The sequence below is a fragment of the Rhinoderma darwinii genome, chromosome 5 (assembly GCF_050947455.1).
Source record: "Rhinoderma darwinii isolate aRhiDar2 chromosome 5, aRhiDar2.hap1, whole genome shotgun sequence".
NCBI lineage: Eukaryota > Metazoa > Chordata > Amphibia > Anura > Rhinodermatidae > Rhinoderma > Rhinoderma darwinii.
Genome location: NC_134691.1, coordinates 321,029,167 through 321,051,207, shown reverse-complemented (window position 1 = coordinate 321,051,207; position 22,041 = coordinate 321,029,167). Strand labels below are relative to the sequence as shown.

At 41.4% G+C, this 22,041-nt stretch overlaps 1 protein-coding gene across 2 annotated transcripts in view; it reads right to left on the bottom strand.

Moving 5' to 3' along the window:
- NEBL (nebulette) overlaps positions 1-21,531 on the bottom strand; it is a 195,720-nt gene extending 174,189 nt beyond the window's left edge. Inside the window, exons 1-2 of one of the 2 annotated variants that reach the window (XM_075827577.1) lie at positions 21,254-21,531; positions 6,125-6,219 (exon numbers count right to left, since the gene is read on the bottom strand). In XM_075827577.1, coding sequence (XP_075683692.1) covers positions 6,125-6,219; positions 21,254-21,322 — 164 coding nt within the window. In that variant the 5' untranslated portion in view covers positions 21,323-21,531. The remainder of the gene's footprint in view (positions 1-6,124; positions 6,220-21,253) is intronic. The other variant, XM_075827578.1, reaches the window with a different exon arrangement.
- Between the last annotated feature and the right edge of the window lie 510 nt (positions 21,532-22,041).

Genomic DNA, 22,041 nt, shown 5'->3' with positions numbered 1-22,041 from the left:
TTTACTGCAAATTTGCCGCGGAAAACTTCTCTTGTACTTGCCGGAAAACAGCACAGTAATTACCACGGCTCAGACGCATCGTGTACGGGCAGCCTTGGGGAAAGCCTTGAGTAGAACTGTTCTAATCATTATATTTAGGCTTTTATCAGTTATATATTTTATAGGAAACAATGGGTGATGACAAGCAGTATGATTTTCATTATAGTCCAAATTGAGCCGCCATTCAGCTTTTCCATGCTCCTGGATGGCCTAGTTATGTAGTGATAGATCGCCACTCTAGTATTGCTGCTTAACTAAGCAGATATGCTATTGAAGACTCAAGGAAAGCTTGCGGTAAACCACTATAGTAACTTTATATGTGTGCTCACAGTATGTATGGAGGCACATAGAGTGGATAAATGTAAGGTTACGCACTTAAGCCAAGAAAACAAATTTTACAATTATGTATTAAATAGTAAAACATTGGGTAATACTGCCACTGAAAAAAAACTTGGGGATATTGGTGAAGAGTAAATTTAATTTTAGCAACCAGTGCCAGGCAGCTGCTGCCAAGTCAAATGAAATCATGGGATGCATCAAAAGAGGCATAGATACACCTAAAAAACTTACATTTTCTTCTGTACAAATCAGTCAGACCACACAGGGAATAGCGTGTACAGTTTTGGGCACCTGTGTATAAGAAGGACATGGCTGAATTAAAACTGGTGCAATGAAGGGCGAGAAAGGTAATTAAGGGAATGTGTGGATTGCAGTACCAAGAAAGGTTATCAAACTTGGGGTTATGCAGTTTGGATAGAAGACAGCTTATAGGTAATCTAATTAAAATGTGCAACTATATCAATGAGCAGCACACCCTATGTTTTAACTGAATACGATTTTCCTCTTAAAGGGAACCTGTCACCAGCATTTTAGCTATAAAGCCAGCAATACCTGGTGAAAGTGGGTGAAAAATCATTGTCATCTAAGCTATAAATATGTTCTAAGTAAGCTCTGTAGCTTTAGTATTCCGTTTTTCAGTGGTCCCACGCGTATGCAAATGAGTAGAAAAGAGTCAAATCTTCATCTGAAAAGAGTCAGATTTTCATTCCTCCAGCATCTCAGAGTGGACTCCACCTCCTTCTTTTTGATTGATAGCTCCTTAGCCAGTCAGGGCCGGACAGGTGGTGGCAGTGGGTGTGGTTAAGAAGCTGCATCCCAGAGGGAAAAATAATTACCATAAAAGGCGGGAAAAGTTTAAACAACTATATTTACTGACAGAGGAGGACTTCAGGAAAGAACAGAACAGGAATGAACTCTGGACAGCTGCGGCCATTGAGGGGTCAGGTGAGTTTAACAGGTAAGATGTTGATGACAGGATCCCTTTAAGTTATTTCTTGGTTTGCCTTGCATTGCATTATATGCTGGAGGTCAATCATGAAAATAACCTGGTTGAAATGTCATTGCTTCAAGAAAAGTTCATGCAGTTTTCTACACAACCAGGAACATCCCTCTGGACTGTTTTATATGATTTTCTGAAACTTCAATTTGAACTTTTCACCAGAGGATTAGCGATAGGTGGTAGAGGATGTAACATTGTTTTGTCTTAACTTGAATGTCCACCCTTTAATATTATTATTTTTTTTATAAGGTTCAAACTTATTAACAATATATTTTATTGCAGTCTGAGTTGTTGTTGTTTTTTTCTTTTTTTTTTAAAAAAAGAGCTACAAATCCCCTGAAGAGACATACATGTAAAATATAAAATGTTGTCTACCTGCAGCCACCACTAGAGGGAGCTTACTGTTGTACATTGAAGTCCAATAAATAAGACAGTATGCAGTAAGCTCCTAAGCTCCCTCTAGTGGTGACTGCAGATAACCAGCATGTAAAGTATGCCTATGCAGGGGATTTGGAGCTCTATATCAGAAATCCAAAGTCACATTGCTATAAAGATATATATAAAAATTAATCATAAAAGAATTTTGGACCTAAAACTAACAATGATAATGGTGGAGACTCATTTTAAACATTGTACTTTAGAACATATCCATCGTTCTTGATGTTTACCTGCTATTTTTCTAATGCACATAGGCACATTTATTATGACTATTGTTATAATGATGACCTTGTCATTGAAAAAATTCAAAACTCATTTTTGCTTATGGGTAGCTGAAGGATTTTATGTCGCAATGTTCACAGAGATGTTTTTAAGCTATGCAAATTGCTTTTTGCAAATATCATGAGGTCATAGAAATGCAGAACAGGAAAGACAATGCTCATAATTATGGAATGATTTGGCTGCAATGCAAGATCTTTATAAAAGATGCAAATGCTTTGTCAATATACAGTGCGCCATTGTTAAACTATGAGTGGAAATCTGAACGCTGGACTAACAACCACCTGTATTCAATCCGCCCCTGCGTGTATTATTCAATGATCTGCTTGTCCTACATATTTTTATTATGTATCATTATTGTCTATTATTTCTATTCTCTGTTCTCACACATTACGGCAGCTACTTTGCAATGGGGTATTTATGACAGAAGTTTCCGGCCTCTATATTGTGCTGTTATGACACCCTGCTCAAACTGATATCTAAAGCTGGCCATGTACATTAAATCAAAATTGGACCACACCTGCAATTTTGGCAGGATTAGTAAACGATCTCACGTATATGGGGGCACCCTCGATGGCAAGCTTTAGAAGAAAGAGGGATGAGACATGTTGGTTTTTCACATAGCCCAAGTTTTGTTCCCCTGAAACAAGAGATTTTTGGCAGCGGCCTATCCCCCTTTCCTCATTAAAATAGACATGCACGCCTGGTGTATGGGGGATCAAGCCGAGCTGCCTGCCAAGTACGCAATACAGTGTGAATGGCCGACATAGCCCTCAACACCTAAGGTCCACTATCTTTCTAATGATTTTTTGCCCAATACGAATAATACTGATGATGACCATAAGAAATGATCTGTACTACTATAGTATCAAAGCGATTAGTCCTGTGGTCCGACAGGCGCTCGGCTCATTACGAGACACAGCTCTGATAACTGTACTGTAACGACCTATAAACACAAAAGCTCTGGGAACATAGCACCCAAAGAAATATATAGAACACCCAGGTATTGTAAAAAATAGAAAGCTTTATTATATGATAAATAACAATACATGGCATCACAAGAATGAATATATAAAGACTACTAGATAAAAAGAGGTCACATGCGGAGAGCGAAATCAGTAAATTAACCAAATTAATGGCTAGGTGAACAACCAGAAGGATATCACTCGACGCTGCGTTCCATCACCACGCAGACACGTGGCGCTTCCGGTGATGCGAAGGCTCTCAACATGCAGACTTAGCGCCAATCTGCAACCCATTCACAGGTGATAGCGGTTTGGCGCTTATAGCATTCCTTTATAAACCCCTGGTATTTTAATACAGTTAGCCTCCTGACGAAGCAGTTCCCAGGCGAAACGCGTGTCGAGGCGGTCTCTTTGCCACATCTCACACGTCCTTTCCATACTTTCCCCACCTTGACTTTGGGTACGTGTCCTTGAAATATCTTTCTGGTTGTTCACCTAGTCATTAATGTGGTTGGGTTTTTGACACCACTTTATCCGGTATCTGTTTACATGTATATCTATTATTAGTGGTATTCTACTTATCGTACCCACATTTATATATTCAAGTATCTAGTAATTGTTACTTTATTTTGTAACATCTTTTCTCTTTTTTTACGTATTAGTGGTGGGGTTGTCCTTGGGATGGTTACGCTATCTCTGAGATGGGTTGTTCTGTTAACCCTTAGGTATATTAACATCTTACCTAACTGATTTCGCTCTCCGCATGTGACCTCTTTTTATCTAGTTGTTTCTATATATTCTTTCTTGTGATGCCATGTATTGATATTTATCATATAATAAAGCTTTCTATTTTTTACAATACCTGGGAGTTATATATATTTTTTGGGGTGCTATGTTCCCTGAGCTTTTGTGCTTATACATTGTCTTCTTGTTTTGTGGGGAACCCCTTTTTTTCTTTTGTTTGTTGAGGTTCTTTGTAGGTTTATATAAACTGTACTGTAACGAGCCATGCACCTATGTGTCCATCACATGACCAGGACAGATTTTTATCCCCTGGAAGTATACAATGAAGGTTTCTATTGAATGACTGCAAGCAGAGATCTTGAAAGCAAAATTGATACAGAAAGTATATTGAAAAATTTAGCTTTTCTTTAATAACCTTTTTTTGCTAAAATGGTACTACGCCTTTGGTACAAGCAATAGATGGGGAATAAATGCAACAATGTGCTCATACCATAGTCACCTTAAATGACAGGATGTGATATTTTAGATGAGTAATACATGGCTGCCAGGAAACACTTTATTATTTTGTGTTCACATTTTGTTGCTTATGATGCTGGGATACAGACAAACCTGCAACGCGGAGATGTCATTGAATAAAAATAGAAAATGATTTCAGACTTGATATGAATGGTAAAATACAGATAACAGGGAGGACGCCGAAATCACACCACAAAGTGAGAGCTTTATATATCTAAGAGCTCTTGACAATATGATGGGATGATTAATATTATACTGCAGAATACATATCCCAGAATGCATTGCTAGTAACCACACTCTATGGGTAGGACTAAACTGCAGGATTTGTAGGATGTTGTCCCCTTAGCTGGACAATTGTCTAAAACATATCTCGTAGTTGTAGCTCTCGATACAAAATTTGGACCAGGGCACACCACGAAATCCACCACATACCGTGTGCAATGACTTTCCAATGAGTAGGACCAATATACTATATATATATAAATAATTCTGAGTAAAGGTACTACATTATTATTGAGATTTACCATACTATACCATTATACCTTGCACTAAACCTTTATTATCTACCTGGTAGAGGGCCCTTTGGGCCGTTTCAAGCACCTGGGCCCAGGTACGGCTGCCACCTTTGTTACCCTATTGCTATGCTTCTGCAAATCTCTATAGGCAAACAATATTAGGCCACACATTGACCTCCAGCCAAACCTCTGTTTTAACTTCCATCAAGTATGTTAGAGTTAAAGGGTTGTGTTTGGATTCTACAATGATGGCCTATCCTAAGGACTCATTTAAGCTGACCATAGACACTGGAGAGTAAATGTCCATAGCAAACAATTTACAAAATATTTGTCAGATATTGTGGTGAAATTTTTACAAAAATAAGTATTCCCAAGTTCCAAAAATATTAGATTATTTTCAGTTGTTAATTGTTTCTTGATTTAAGAGCGTTACCAATTGTGAATATGAAATTACACACTTTATGGTTGACAGGAGAATGGCAATTTTGGCCGATACTGTTCACTGTAATATCGATCCAGCTGTGGAGGCACTTCAGAGGACTTCAGCATTTGATAATAGCAGCCAACTCAACTATAAAGCGGACATCTCAACTCTATGGTTCTACAGCTGTTGCAAAATTCTACCTAGAAAAAAGATGTCCGGCATGCCCTAGGTTCCATTGGGGTCCAAGGCAAAAGTTTTGAGATATGCCTCACACTCGGTCCCTAAAGTTCTGCATAATAGCGGTTGGTTGGACAATCGATCTGTCCAGAGATAATTCATCCATTAACATGCACGTTAAGCTCTGCAGAACATACATATTTTGTCTGTGCCCAGTGCCTATTTGGATGTAGACAAAAACTGTAAAGGCCACACACACGGTACTCTAGCCGAACATCTAGTCCACCTGCACCTGGTCCTGGGCCCTGCGTCTGGCAGTATATATAAGGGGTAAGGGATTGAGCTGGCTAAGGAGCTGTAGGAACCAGTCGACCATACTAAAGATACATGGTTCGGTGGCCAGTTGCCGCTGCATTGAGAACTTCATAGTTGTGAAGGGGAGGAGATGTAGGTAAATTGAGTATTGGTGGGAAAAAGAGGGATAAAAGGAGGAAATTAAATGGATGATTGACCATTCGACATTTCTCATGCTCAACTTTATCGACCACTATGGAGGGGGACATCGGTGATTTCTTGAATAAAGAGAAAACTAAGGATACTCCTAGAGGAACATTATTGAACGTTGAGCACCCAACAATTGTATGATCAGTTATTGGTACACCTTATGTCGGAAAGTTCTTGTACTTACGCATTGCAGTACGGCTTCTTGTCGTATCCCTTGTAATTATTCATGTTTAAAGTCATTTTGCAAACGTCACAATGGAAACATCCTTTATGCCAGTACTATAAAGACAAAACAAACACACAGTCACCTAATATAATCATTAAACAATAATCATGATCGCTCCATCCATCTAATCCTCAATCATGTTCAAAGCTTTATGACTGCTACAACTGTTCCATTTAATTCATGGACCGGCTGCTGGAGTCGAAGAGACAGGAGACTAATTGTTTAACACACACGACAAGAAAGTAACAGCAATTATGTGCAGGCGGCTTAACAAACCCTTTATGATATCACGAGGTGTGAGAAAGATTTTGATGGTCGGAGATGATTTACACAATATATATGCAGTATTCGCACCTTCTGGAATAAATGTGCTCAGAAACTGTCATTCAGAGAAATGTTTTCTCAGGAGCTGGTGTTTGAGAAGAAGCAATTTAAGCTGAAATCAAACCAAATATTAAATATTGTTGTAGTGAAGAACACGCACATATGCAGCGCTTCATATGCCATTATACAGAGATGAGCAAACTACAAATCCCAGCATGGGCTATCAATACCACCATATCCGATGGTCCATATTATGGCTACGGCGCCTGGAACAACACATCCCCAAGGTCCTATGGAAACTTGCTAGATCCCAGACCCTTTGCTGATCTGAATGTAGTTTTTTAGACCTGTGGGAGGTTTAAAAGGCGCAGCCATAACACGGACCCTAAAATGAGGGCCACGTGACACTGGCCTTAAAGTCAATGTGCAAAATCTAAATAGGTCCAAAATTCAGTACCTCTTCCCACCTTCTTTTTTATTGTACCTGTAAAGCGTGTTTGTTTTTTCGTGGACCCATACAGCATTTCTTCTGCTCTATTGTATCCTATGAGGCTATGGGATCGTATTTATGAAAAGTTTAATTGTTCATTAAAAAAAAAATGAGTACTGATTCATTTCATAACATAGCTTTATAGCTCCATTTTTTCAATACAGATCCAATTATACTGCATAGGGTTAAATGATAAAATTCTATCAGCCGGTAGCCAAGACTAGGGGGGAGTTTAGGAGCTTAACACCTTTTTTTTACCAAGAAGCAGAACAGATCGCAGCCTAGAAAGAAAAAAAAAAAACAACTATTCCCATATTTGTGCTTTGGGACTGCACCCCTTTTTCCTTCGGCTATGAGCTGCGCTTGTTTAAGTAAAAAAAACATATGTAAGGGAGAACAGATCTGTAAAACGCTTTTACACTGCCAACTCTTTAAAGTGATTCTTTACTTTCGATAATCCCTGCTTTTTATAAGGGTCCCTCAACAATAAGCAGATCACAAAGTATTCCCCTGCTTGGACCCTCATCGATCAGCTGTGCTGTAGGGAAACATAGCAGTAAGTGTTAAATTTCCCTGCCATGCCTCCACAGGGCAAATGAGGTATTACACAGTGTCCATTCAAATCAATGGTTTGTCTGTGTAATGCAGGACAGGACAGGTCCTCCAGAGCGAGAGACGCTCTTTATAACTGCTCTCCACTCCGGCCAAGAAATAAAAATCCTGAACATGGGACTTCCTCAGAATTCCCTAATAGGGTGTATGAAAATGGGTTTTCTAAACTGGAAAACCCGTTTAAGACCAACGGATTGTTCATTAATCCATCTGAACCTGCTGAGTGCTGAAAGTCTCAATTAATTTACTATGCTACTATTCTATACACAACAGGTTAATCTTCCTTCCTGTGAACATATTAACGTTAACACACTAAAAACATTTGCCACTTGAAAATTGTCCTATAGAGGGGTTTCTTCTGGTATGGTAGGAGTACCAGCTCCTATTGTTGTTACCAATCTTGCAATGTAATATCCTCATTTTATGGAGCCTTACTGTATTTTTGAAAAATCCACCACCTTAAATGAGTATCATAAGAGGTCAGATTGTATTTGCTTTTATAAAAGAAAGTGCATAACTTAATGCTCGAAGACCCTATACATCAATAGGCACCTCTTCTTTCCATCAACCAGTGGCCTAAATGATTCCTCTTTTTTTGTGCCTCATTCCAACATCTATAGGCCATCCAATCATCTCCTTATTTCTGGTAACCATTAAACCTGGAGCAGTGGAGAGTACAACCTCTGTGTCCGGGCTGAATGGTCATATATCTTTCTGCTCCTTGAAAGCAGTTCTGTATCCAGTAGACCATGTACATTACTTCTCATTGCTACTTTGAGTCATTAGTTAGGTTTAAAGCTTTTCACCTCTGCATTGGGGACTTCATTTGGATTCCACGCAGCGTAATTCATGGCGTCAATACAACGGAAGATGCGGTGGTATAAGTCATTGGGATCAGAAACCACAACACAGATATAAACGTAGCCTAACAGTCAACATCAAGGCTCTATCTAGTGCCACAGCCAATAATTTCAAATCGAGGTTTACTAAACCTCTGGGGTCTATCCTTGTCCCTATCTCTGGTAAATATATGCGTTGGACCATTCCTACCATCTACCCATCATTATAATATCAATGTACAATACCCTGTAATACAATATGCACATATTATGTTTAGTAACCATAGTATGACTTAAAAATACAATAAACCCAGTTTCCCATGTTTTTGTCTCAAACTTTTTGCAGGTTTCTATTTATACTTATGGTCCATAAAAAAACAACTTTGCGGACCTTTCAAATGAATGGCTGACAATTGAATAAGTGGCTGGGCCAAGTCTGACATAGTGAGAGACGCTCTTTGTTAGCATTTTCCTCTGCGGCTAATGAAGGGGTGCTGAGTGGGCCCCTTCCCCCTCTATGACATTCCATGTGCCCTAGCAGGGCATCAGGCAAGGAGCTGCCTTATTGAGACACCGTTTATAAGGACCATCCAGATCCTGTGTTCCCATATATCCCCTAATAAACAGTCCATTGTGAAGTGCAACAACTATTTATACATGTCTTATATATTCTCTGTAGAGAATTCAGTACAAAATCTCAGAAAAAAAATTAAATACAGATTAACACTACCCATAATTCATCTCACCTACGTCCAAAACTCATTTAAACAGTTACTTTAGCATTCAGTAAATATTTCATTACTCGCACCAGCTATCCCTGAAAGCTTAACTTCAAACAGTTGAGGAACGAAGTCCCCAGAACGAACAAATTTCAAGGTCTACTTACATATGCAAATTAAATTAATGAATGCCGAAGTTGTACAAAGCAATTAAATGACACGGTTTACTCATTCTAAAGGTAACATGCAAGTCACATCCGACGTGACAAATTATTGAACTTAATGAGTAGGAAACTATTAGGGATTGTAATATCAGACTTAATTGATAACTTTGTTTCCATCAGAACGGGATTATATTCTGTAGGACTAATTACTTCTCACCGTAAAGAAGTCACTTCTATCAATTAATAAATAAAAGGGAATTCATTGTAACCTCGCTTTAAAGATTCCTCTCCCTTAGGATACAACTATTTTCATTTCACAGAATCAGGTTACAAGCCCATGGGGAATGGCCAATGTACAGAGAGTTTTTTTTTTAACTCCAACCGGTTATCAAAAAGTTACACAAAACCATTTCAAGGACATCAGATAAAAAAAAGGCTCAAAGTAGCTGGATGTAGGGAATATGCAAATTTGCACTATACATAAAAACTTTACTTTGATATAGAATTACCAGACTCCAAATAGATTCCCTGCTCTCATATTACTACATAACAAGGGAGGTTTGCCATTCAGGAGTCTGGGAAAGAGGAGTTACAACCCCCATGGGAGCTGTAATATGGCCATATTGATTGTCATTCAGCTTTCACAGAAATAGAGGTAACAAAGAAACATTTGATTAAAATTATTACAATTTTGAGATGGCTAGATTTTGAAAAAAATATATTTTTAATTTTCAGGTTTTAGGGAATAATGCTTTTTAAATTGTATCCCGAAACTTCCACTTTTTAAAAGTGAATTATTGTTTTTTTTTTAATAAAAAAATGGTATCAGTGTGTCTTGTGCAACTTTCAAATTAGTTTTTATTAAAAATTATTTCAACTTTTTGAGATACAGCTGCTTTGTATCCTGTATACAGAGCAGCTGTACCTTTCGCTAAGACCTGAATCCGTCAGTCCAATTTGGATGATCCCTTTTTGTTAGAAGGGTTCTCCCGACCATAAGCTGCTAGCACCCCCTTAGCTGTAAATTGTGGGGGAAACCAACCATAAGAATTCTTATTGAAATTATTGGCTGTATGTGAAACCAGTAGAGGTCATGGGTCCTCCAGAGTGAGAGGCGCTCTTAGAAGATGGCTGATAGATGAGGGTCCTGAATGGGGAATCCTCCTCTATTAACTCAGGATTACTTATTAGGGTATTTAAAATGGATTTTCTAAACCAGACAACCCCTTTAAGTAAATTTTTGTTTAGTCTGTTTTACTTATGTCGTACTATTTTTAAGTATCATACTTACCAACTGTCCCGATTTTTGTGGGATGATTCCATGAATGGGACTCCAACATGAGGTGGGGTTTAGGCTAATTTGTATTAAAAAAAATGAAGTTTCTGTGCATTCTGGGGCGTTCCCAGTCAGAACTGAAGTGGGGCTTAAAATGTCTTGTGATTTGGAACTTGAAATTTATATAAAACAGTAAAACAAAGTATTTGGAAAGTTATTCAACTTTTTATTGACATTTTAACTGTAAAATGTTATTCAAAGGTAAAATTTCACTCTGATAAAAAGTGTTACATAGGTACTTAGGTTGAAAAAAGACACATGTCCATCAAGTTCAACCTTTTATAGATGAATTATATATAATTCAATACTAAATTATTTCTAACCCCATTTGTCATTAGGTAAGCACCTAGGCCTTTTTTGAATGCTGTCATAGTATCAGTCATTACTACTTCTCGGAGTCGGGTATTCCATAGTTTAACTACTCTTACTGTAAAGAACCCTTTTCTATATTGATGTCTGTATCACCTTTTCTCCAGACAAAGAATGTCCTCATGTCTTTTGCATAGTTCTTGGAATTAATAAATGATGTGCTAGTCTGGTCTGAATTTATTTAGGGGTCTGGGGTCTGATATGGGGAGCTGATCTTGGGTCTGAATTTATTTAGGGGTCTGAATTCATTTAGGGGGGTTTGATTAACTTAGGGGGTTTGATTAATTTAGAGGTTTAGGGGTGTGAATTAATTTTAGTGGTCTGGGGTCTGAATCAATTTAGGGGTCTAATATGTGTTTGATGTCTCCCATGACCCCATGCTGCAATTGATATCAATAGTTTTTATTGAATTTCCAATATAAAATAACACGTACAAAGGTACAAAGAATTAGTACATTTTAGTATGGTACAATCAATCCAACTTAGCTTAAAGGGGTTTTCCAGCTTCTGACAACTGATGACCTATCCACCGGATAGGTCATCAGTACATGATCTGTGGGGGTCCGACACCCGGGCGCTGCACAAATCAGCTGGTCCGGTGCCTCCATGCGTCGAACGTACATGCCGGAAGCAGTTGGCTCCGGCCGCGGAATAGCGGCCGAGCTGCAGTACTGTTCAAGTGAATAGGAGCAGACCTGCAGTTCTGCAGCACGGCCGCTAAGCTATGCATGGAGCCATCTGCTTCCGGCTCCGTACATAGCATTATGTGCCATAACACCCGGTGCCCGCAGGCCACTGGAGCGGTGTGGGGCCCGGGTGTCGGACCCGCACCAATGACATGCTGATGACCTATCCGGTGGATAGGTCATCAGTTGTCAGAAGGTGGACAACCCCTTTAATAGTAGGAAAAGCATGTAAGAGAAATAAAATATAGAGTAATAAAAGAAAAAAAAGGAACTTTCTAATAAAAAAAAATAAGTATAAAACATCAGGTTTTAAAGGGGTTGTCCAGGTTGAGGGCTGTTTTTTTAAACTGATTAGTATATAATCGGTGGAAGTCCGACACCTGGACGCCGCACTGATCAGCGGATATTGCCGCCTCCTGGCACCAGAAGCTATAAGGGGTCGTGCCAGAAGCAGAACGCATTTTTGTGAGATAACTGAGTTGGCTGCTATAAGAATATACCACATCCCATCCTACAATTTCTACTTATGTGGCTGATACTAATGTCCCAGCATGCTCTGATCATTTATCCGGTCATGCTGGGAGTTTTTGCAGAAGTTGTGTATTTTTTATTTCTTTTTCTTACTGGGTCATGGAGCTGGTAAATGCTCGGAGGGGGGGGGGGGCATTTAAAAGTTTGGTATGTCGCCCGTCACGTTGCAGTTATGACCCTGACACATTGTAAAAAAAAAATATTGCATTTTCTCATATACTCTGTGTCAATATCTGCCTGTTGTCAGTGAATTGAAAAATTCTTGTTTACATTTTGAGGCTGAAAACCTGTCCCTTTTAACAAGAGGGATAGGTTTTTAACCTCTGGACGTAAACAGGAATGTTTCCAGTATTGTTACCGCGCGGTTATCCCTGGGAGAAATGTAATTGCTAATAGAATAGAAAACAATTATGGACCCTGGAGACCACATTGGCGCTTGCCCCATTGGGGGTGTATAACCTCTGCGTGATCAACATCACATACGTCTATTCATAGACTCATATTACTCGGTCCCGGCCTCACTTTCTCTGATATTTCTCCTGCAAAGTTAAAGCATTTTACAGAGGCAAAGAATTTCTCTCCACAAGGCAGGGATGGGTGGAGGAGTTTGGGAAAAACAGAGCCCACAAGAGGGGGGTAGAATATTTCTTATATTTGTTTTATAGCAGGGAGGATGCCACTAAAATGTATTTCCTGTGGAGGATTTAAGAGGGTTTATTTTTAGGTAGTTTGCTTTACCCTTCTAGAAAGAGAAAAATGATATAATTACGGTATACCTAAAAGAAATTCATCCGTATTTAGTCTTAGTAACTTGGAGAGAAGATAGGAGCGGATGTGAAGGCCTCTGGGCAAAACACTGCGTAGGGTCCGCCGCCCCTTTTATTGGAAGAAGAAAAAGGGACAATAGAGCAAATAGGCCGCATATAAAACATGGAAATTGGACAACTACAATATAATAAAAGGTTGCTATTCATATATTAGATCCATTAACCAACTACAAATGTGTACAAATAGCAGTACTGAAGAGTACCGCTATATACTGCTCAAATAATACCACTACATACCAGAAAAATACTAGTGCCCTACAAAGCCCCAATAATTCCATCATGCCAACCTAAATAATACCACCATCGGGTGCCCAAATCAAATTGCTATACAGTGCCCTAAAAAATACTACAATACGCTGCCTAAATAACAGTTGTCATACAGCGCCCAAAAAATACTATAAAGTTCCCTAATATCAACTGCCTAAGGGTATGTTCACACGCTTAACAAAACACTTCTGAAAATACGGAGCTGTTTTCAAGAGAAAACAGCTTCTGATTTTCAGCCATATTTTAAGAAAGTAGCGTTTTTTTTGCAGCATTTTTTACGGCCGTTTTTGGAGCTGTTTTTGTATTGAGTCAATGAAAAACGGCTCCAAAAACGGCTCAAGAAGTGACATGCACTTCTTTTTACGGGGCGTCTTTTTACCCTTACAATGCCCAAATAATACCACCACAGGGTGCCTACGTAAGAACGTTAGACATTGCCCAATCAATAATCCAATACACTGCCCAAATATCAACGCTATATCACGCATACAAAATACCACTATACAGTTCCATGGCAATGTAGAGCTAAAATAATACCCCCACAGAGTGCCAAAATAATGTGATCAGGACGCATTGTCAGCTTACATGAAAAAACATTGTGTAAACCTTTCCTTACATGGTGATGAGCCCCGATCATTTGCTACTTTTGCAATCAATAATTCAATGTTGCTAATAGAGTTTTATATGTTATAGCAGTGGCAAAAAGGAAGTATTAGGCCCTGTTCACACTGAGTTTTCTGCCTGCTGTTTTTTTTCCACGGTTTTCACAGCGTTTTTTTGTGGCATTTTTCGCCCGCGGCCATTGAAGCTAACACAAGGGCCGAGGGCAAAAAATGCAGCGAAAAATGGTTGTAAACCAGCGTCGCAGGTTTTTTCTGCCTCCCATTGATTTCAATGGGAGATCAGATGCGGAAACCGCATCAAGAAAGGACATGCCGCGTTTTTTCCCGCGGGTGGCCAAAAGCCGCTCCAGAAAAAAAACACCTCTGCCTTACATTAAAATCAACTGGGGGTGATTCTGACACGCATCAAAATCAGCACCAAAAAACTCTGTGTGAATAGAGCCTTTGGGTCGTGTGAGGAATTATTCAATGCTAACATCAATGCTATAAGCGAGGAAGCAGAATGTTGTACGATATAAAAAAAAAAGTTATGTTTATTTTCCAGATGCAGCGCCACTTGTGTCCAAGGGTTGAGTCTGGTATTGCAATTCAGCCTCCATTATAATAGTAGATATAGATCCTGCACAACATGACCACTAAATAATCTACTAGCTGTAACCCTACATTATATATATACAGTATACAGCTAAATAATCTTGGTAATAGGTGTATAACAATCACATTAATGACTATGGTAATGATTGCCACCATTTATATGCAAGGTCACACATCATACACCTACGTATACACAAATGGGCAGTACACTGGGTGGCAGATACCGGGTGACTTCCGCAGCTTCCTGCCTTTATAGTCAAGGATTTGTATGACCCGGGCAGAGGCTTCATCCATTTGTCTGTAAAGCATGTAGTAGAAGGATACAAGCGAGTGAGCAGACAGCGTAGCTAGGCGGATTCAGTTTTTGGTGCCCTAGACCTGTATCTGTATACCATGGCCAAGGCAGAGTGACTTTTTGATGCCCCTCCAGGCACACAGCAGCCGAGGCACATGCCCTACCAACCTGCCCTAACTACACCCCTGAGGGAGCCAACTGCTAGGATTTATATGATGAATAATTCTTTATTCTGTGAAAAAATGAAATATAATTGGGACCTGATAGGTATTGTCTTATGGCCATATGAAATTTTACATGTAGCAATCCATATAATTAAAAGAGTTGTCCAGGATTAGAAAAATATGGCTGCTTTCTTGCAAAAACAGTGCCACACCTGTCCACGGGTTATGTGTGGTAATGCAGCTAAGCTGGACAACCCCTTTAGGCCACATTCAGATGTGGCGGAATTGCTGTTGAATTCCGCTGCGGACAGTCTGCAGTGGAATTCTGCAGTAGCCGTGTTTTTTAATTTGTTTCTATACATTTATTAGGAAACTTAGTTCAGACCAGTGGCGTAACTACCTCCGTAGCAGCTGTAGCGGCTGCTACGGGGCCCGCGGAATGAGGGGGCCCAGGTCGCTTGCCGGCACGAGCCCCCACCATGGCCGGAGGCTCCGCTAGCTGCCGCTGTGGCTACTACAGCGTGACGCCACTGAACACGACTACGGCAGAGCGGGGAGATACCTACAAAAGACATGTATCCCCTATCCACAGGATATCCACAGGACAGGGGATACATGTGTGATCGCTGGCATTGATAGGGAGAACGGGGGACTGAAAGTCCCCTGAAGTTCTCCATCACAAACTTCGGACTTCCGGGGTCTGTGTCGGCAGCTCCGTAGAAATGAATGGAGCGCCGGTCGCGCTTGTGCGCATGCCTGGCCAGCGCTCCTTTCATTTTTATTGTGCTACGCAGACGCCGGAAGTCAGAGGTTAGTCATGGAGAACTTGGGGGGCTGTATGGCGTTATCTACAGGGGGGCTGTATGGCGTTCTCTACAGGGGGGCTGTATGGCGTTCTCTACAGGGGGGCTGTATGGCGTTATCTACAGGGGGCTGTATGGCGTTATCTACAGGGGGGCTGTATGGCGTTATCTACAGGGGGGCTGTATGGCGTTCTCTACAGGGGGGCTGTATGGCGTTCTCTACAGGGGGCAGTATGGCGTTCTCTACAGGGGGGCTGTATGGCGTTCTCTACAGGGAGGCTGTATGGCGTTCTCTACAGGGGGGGCTGTATGGCGTTCTCTACAGTGGGGGCTGTATGGCGTTCTCTACAGTGGGGGCTGTATGGCGTTCTCTACAGTGGGGGCTGTATGGCGTTATATACAGGGGGGCTGTAAAAAAGGCACTATCTACAAGGGGTGTTGTGTGACACTCAGGGGAGGATGGGCCCAAGTCAAAAGTTTGCTATGGGCCCAGTCTTTCCTAGTTACGCCCCTGGTTCAGACGTTGCAGTAAATAACTGTGCGGAAATCAGGCTGCGATGCAGAATTTTCCCTCCACAGAATGCTCATTACATTGCCGAGAAGAAGAGGAAAATCACTGCAGATTTCAGCCTTTGCAATGCAAAAACTGAAATCTGTGGCAAGTCCGCTGTGATATCTGCAACGTCTGAATTACCTGTCAAATATGCAAATGTTGCTGCAGATTCATTGCGCAATTGCCCCAAATCTGCACCAACATTTGCAGCGGAAAAATTATGCCACGTGTAAACGTGGCCTAAAGGGGTATTCTGATGATATACTTGGCATATTTATAGGCCACACCCAGAAAATATTTATCGATTGTTTCTACTATTATTATTATGCTGAGTACATTTATAACAGCTTTTATATAATTATTATACTCACTGCATTTTGTCCTGCACCCATATGACACAAGTAAAAAAGTAACTGCCCCCTTAACTGGTTGCACTACCTTAAGGGCAAAGCCACACGTGGCGGAATTGCTCTTGAATTCCGCTGCGGACACTCCGCAGCGTTAATCCGCAGCGGAGCCGTTTCTCCATTGACTTCCACTTCTATTTAGTAGGGTTTGTTTAGACGATGCGGACAATTCCGCTGCGGAGCATAGGCTGCGGTGCGGAATTTGGTGTCCGCAGCATGCAATGGCTGTTGCGGAGTTGTGGCGGACTGGTTGCGGACTCATGGCGGAATTTCTCCATTGACTTCAATGGAGATTCTAAATTCCGCAATGAAGTCCGCAGATGTTATGTGTGCTGCGGATGCGTATTGATTTTACTAACATGACATTTCTTCATTCTGGCTGGACCTATGTATTTCTAGGTCTACAGCCAGACTGAGGAAGTCAATGGGGCTCCCGTAATTACGGGTGACTACGTGTGTGCACCCATAATTACGGGAGCGTTGCTAGGCGACGTCAGTAAATAGTCACTGTCCAGGGTGCTGAAAGAGTTAAGCGATCGGCAGTAACTGTTTCTGCACCCTGGACAGTGACTACCGATCCCAATATACAGCAACCTGTAAAAAAAATAGAAGTTCATACTTACCGAGAACTCCCTGCTTCTTTCTCCAGTCCGGCTTCCCAGGATGACGTTTCAGTCTAAGTGACGGCTGCAGCCAATCACAGGCCAATAACAGGCTGCAGCGGTCACATGGACTGGCGCGTCATCCAGGGAGGTCGGGCTGGATGCCGAAAGAGGGACGCGTCACCAAGACAACGGCCGGTAAGTATGAAATTCGTTTACTTTCACTAGGGAAAGTGCTGTCCCTTCTCTCTATCCTGCACTGATAGAGAGAAGGGAAGTACTTTTACCGCAGTCCGCAGCAGCTAGTCCGCATCAATTTACTGCACATTTTGGGCAGATCCGCCGCAGAATCTGCAACGCAGATTCTGTGCGGCATTGATGCGGACAGTTGCGGAGGAAATCCGCCACGTGTGGGCATGCCCTAAAGGAGTTGTCCACAAACGGACAACTGATGACCTATTCACCAGATAAGTCATCAGTATATGATCGGTGCTGGTCCGGCACCCGGACCCCGCACTGATCAGCTGGCCCAGTGGCCTGCGGGCACCAGATGTCATTGCACAGAATGCAGTGTACGGAGCCGGAGGAATTTGGCTCCGTACATAGCATAGCGGCCGTACTGCAGCTCTGCTCCAATTCCCTTGAATAGGAGCAGAGCTGCAATACTGCAGATCGGCCGCTATTCCGTGACCGGAGCTTCTGCTTCCGGCATGTATGTCCAGTGCCCGGAGGCAGCCAGAGCAGGTGACCGGTGCAGGGTCTGGGTGTCGGACCACCACAGATCATATACTGATGACCTATTCTGTGGATAGGTCATCAGTTGACCGTTCATGGAAAACCCCTTTAAGCAACCCAATACAGCCTATAATAATATTTCACATCTCTTTTAAGGATTTTTTTCCCACTCTTCTTTGGGAAACGGCTTTCATCCAGGCACAGGGACAGATTTTTGTGCAGGAATTACTCGTTTTAGGTACTTCCGGTAATTTGGATCATTGTCTTGTTGCATATGGGTTGTAGTAATAATTCATAAACTATGTAATAGGGTTAATCAGGTTCCCTTTATCTAATAATAAATTTGGAATTGTTCAGTGTGAAAATATGCAATAACTAGGGCTATCTGGAAGAATGCAAATCTTTTTTCAGATCGCTATACTTGTACCGCTGTGAAGCAGCAGCTGGATTAATTCATTCACTTTGCATAAACTTGCTGAATAAACACAACTGCCGCCATGAATTAGAAAATTGTCACCTGGCTTCCCTACAGCTCTCAATATTCATCCGCACAGGCTGCCACTATCGCATGGCTGCCAGTATTTAAAAATAATACCCGCAAACTTTTTGTGGTTGTACAATGTGTGAAAACATTTCTGAGTAGTAAAAGGATTGGCGCTTACTGATCGCCTTCAATATGATTTGACCTCTAGAAACCATCTTCATACCATATTGGTATATTCCATATTTATATATACGACACTACATGTGAACAACACGTGTGTGCTACACGCCGTACAGACATAAAAACACTACACCGCTCAACGTGATCCGACTACTGGACAGGACCACAATAATATTCTAGACATAAAAACACTACACCGCTCAACGTGATCCAACTACTGGACAATACAATTCGATCACATTCTGTACAGACAAAGAGCACTACACCTCACAACATGACCTGATCAATGTACATGATCATCATGACCTATTCTATTATTATATCAAAGGGGAGAGAAAAGACATGGACCGCACATCCACTGTATACAATGATCAATTGCGGCTAGGCAAAATATATGAATATGAACGAGAGGTTCTTTGTAACATTTTGATCAAATTGTATGCAAGCCCACTTGCCACTTCACGGCGACCTCTGAAAGTGGGTCCCTACTTTAACGGTTGCAGCACCGCATGGCGGCTACCGCCACCGCAGCGCCGCTCCTGCAGAGGGAGCAACCCAGGGGCCCAAAAGCACCCATGCCTTCAGACCATGCCAAGCCTCCTTGGCTCTGGGCCACGTCCCCCCACAAGTGCAGCACTACAGCAACAGACACCACCACACAGCACCACAACATGTGAACAGATGGAATGAGCTCATTCTATTATTATCTGCACATAAAACAGTAACGCCTCTTGCACACGACCGTTGTGCCACTCGGGCCGTTTTTGACGGCATCCGAGTGGCACCCGATAGTCTTCACCGACCCATTCACTTTAGCGGGTGAATCAAGTCCATGAAAAATGGTCCGAGGAAAGATAGAACATTTCCTACCTTCCCTCGGATCACTGACGGGACTCGGACGGCACACACGGTCGTGTCCACAGTATTAGTGTGGCTGTGTATATATCTAGACTAAGCAGCACTCAATGTCAAGCAGCAGCGGCAAAAGCACACATTATTTTAGGATATATAAATAAATCTCTAGTAAGGATTCATCTTCAATGGGGTTTGTTCAGGGGGAAAAAAGATAATTTAGAGGTGATATTATTAACATGTATAAATATATACAAAGAACTGGCACATGATTTGCTCATCCCAAGAACTGTACAAAGAACCAGAGGACCCCCCTCCAACCCTTTACTTCAATATAGGAAAGGATTCTTTGCAGTTAAAGGGAAGTGTTAAGAATCCCTCCCATAAGGCAAAGTTATCTACAGTTGTCCAGGAGGATTTGTTTTGTCTTCCTCAGGATGAACTACGACTGGGAAAGGTTTGACTTGATGGATGTGTTTGTTTTTTTCACCCTGAGTAACAGTGTAACTACACCTCCCAACATCACCCGGCCACCGCCCATGTAAACTGGGCATAGTTTTTAATGATCAAGTACAGTCTCTGATAAAGAGTATCGTCCATATTTTCTTCTTCGTAGTTGTCCAGGGCCATTCGTTTCAAAGATGTGCAAGTTTTGACATTGGTTGTTCTTTTACTAGCCAATCCAATTAAAATGCAGCAAACCTGAAGAAACGGAGCTGAACAGTGGAGGAAGCAGCACTCTCATCATCATGAAGCTCCTCTTCTCAGCATGATGCGGCTTCATCATTACTTTACCACCATTCATAGCTGCGGTCTGATCACTGCCGGTGTGTGGTCCTGTTAGCTGACATTGCAACGGCTCAGCGGTACGCCTGCCATCCACCGTCAATACATGATGACTGCACGTCTTTCCTGGACAAGTCATTTCTGCATTGTTTTCAGTCAATCCGATAAAACGCTTTTTTTTTTTTTTTTTACCCCCGAGCCGAACGTGACATTGCACAAGAGATTAGAAGCCATTTACACAACTCCGCACACACAGCAGTTGACACAAGGGGGCACATTCTTTCATTTCCAGCGCACTGATAAACATTTAGCATCAGTGCCACCCTGCCACCCTACAGTATTTGTTACCTCCCTACTGCGAGAAGACATTTCTGGTTAATAGCATTCCTGCAATAGTCACTCCTTAAATCTTCAGGTATTCTCTCCTCTGGCATCGTCATTAACCCTTTCGCTCTGTAGCAGAGTTAAAACGCTGTGCGACGCACTCAGTCCATTTTGAGCGACTTAAAGATGCAGCAGTGCTGAGTTGATCAAATGCAGCGGAGCCAAGTTTGTCATTTGGCACAAATGCCATTTGTTTTTTTAGTGGTTTTTACATAGGACAGCAGGCACTTTCGGAACTGAACGAGTTATCCCAATACAGCCCCAAAGGGTTAAAGTTTGACCAATTCTGCTCTGCTACATCTGTACATTCTGGCATAATTAAGATTCAATCCTGCTTTACGCACTGCCCTTCATCCAGAACTAGTTAAGTCAAGTGATGTTCGTCTCATCCTACACATCTGTGCCGTCCGAATATATAAAAGACACTTAAATCTCCACGTAAAAAAAAAAGGTAATATTACCTTGTCCAAGCAGTTGACTTTTTCCGTGGGATACACGACTCTGCCACAGCGGGCACATTGTGGGTTCATTTTCTTCGACTCGTTAAAAGAATTTTCAAACAGCAATAATGCAAAATAAAAGACAGAGAAGGGAATAAAAAGAAAGTGCACCCCCTGCTCTGATGTTATACAGGGAGCTGTCAGTGAACCGGCAGTGGGAGTGCTGATCAGCTGGAGGCAGAGTACACTGCAGTCCCAAGGCAGATGTGTGAGTGTGTGCGACTGTGTACAGGCAGGCGTCTAAGCCCCCCCCCCCCAGTCCATCCTGCCTACTTTTTTTTTTTCAAGTTTTTTTTTTTTTTTTTTTTGTTATTGCTTTATTTAAATTTACAAGTTGCAAACTAAACACACAAGCTGATTTAGGGTAAATTCACACACGGCAGATTAGTTGCAGAAATTTCTGCAACTGTCCCATTCATCTGAAAGTGGTTTGCAGAAATTCATGCAGATGATGCAGAACAACCCGATTTATGGAAAATAAATTTTTGCAACAAATCTGATACATGTAAATTATTCCCTTATGTTATAGTAACAACCAAGGACACTTTTCTGCTTAGTCAGTCATATATACTGTATATACTTTTCTCAAGCTGTTTTTTAAATGTCTTACGTAACAAAGTGAGACTTAAAGAAGATATAAGCTTTAACCCCTTCCCACTGCAGGCATTTTTTGGATTTTTTCCTCCACTGCCTTCCAAAAGCCAGAACTTTTTCTGTCAATATAGCCGTATGAGAGCTTGTTTTTTTGT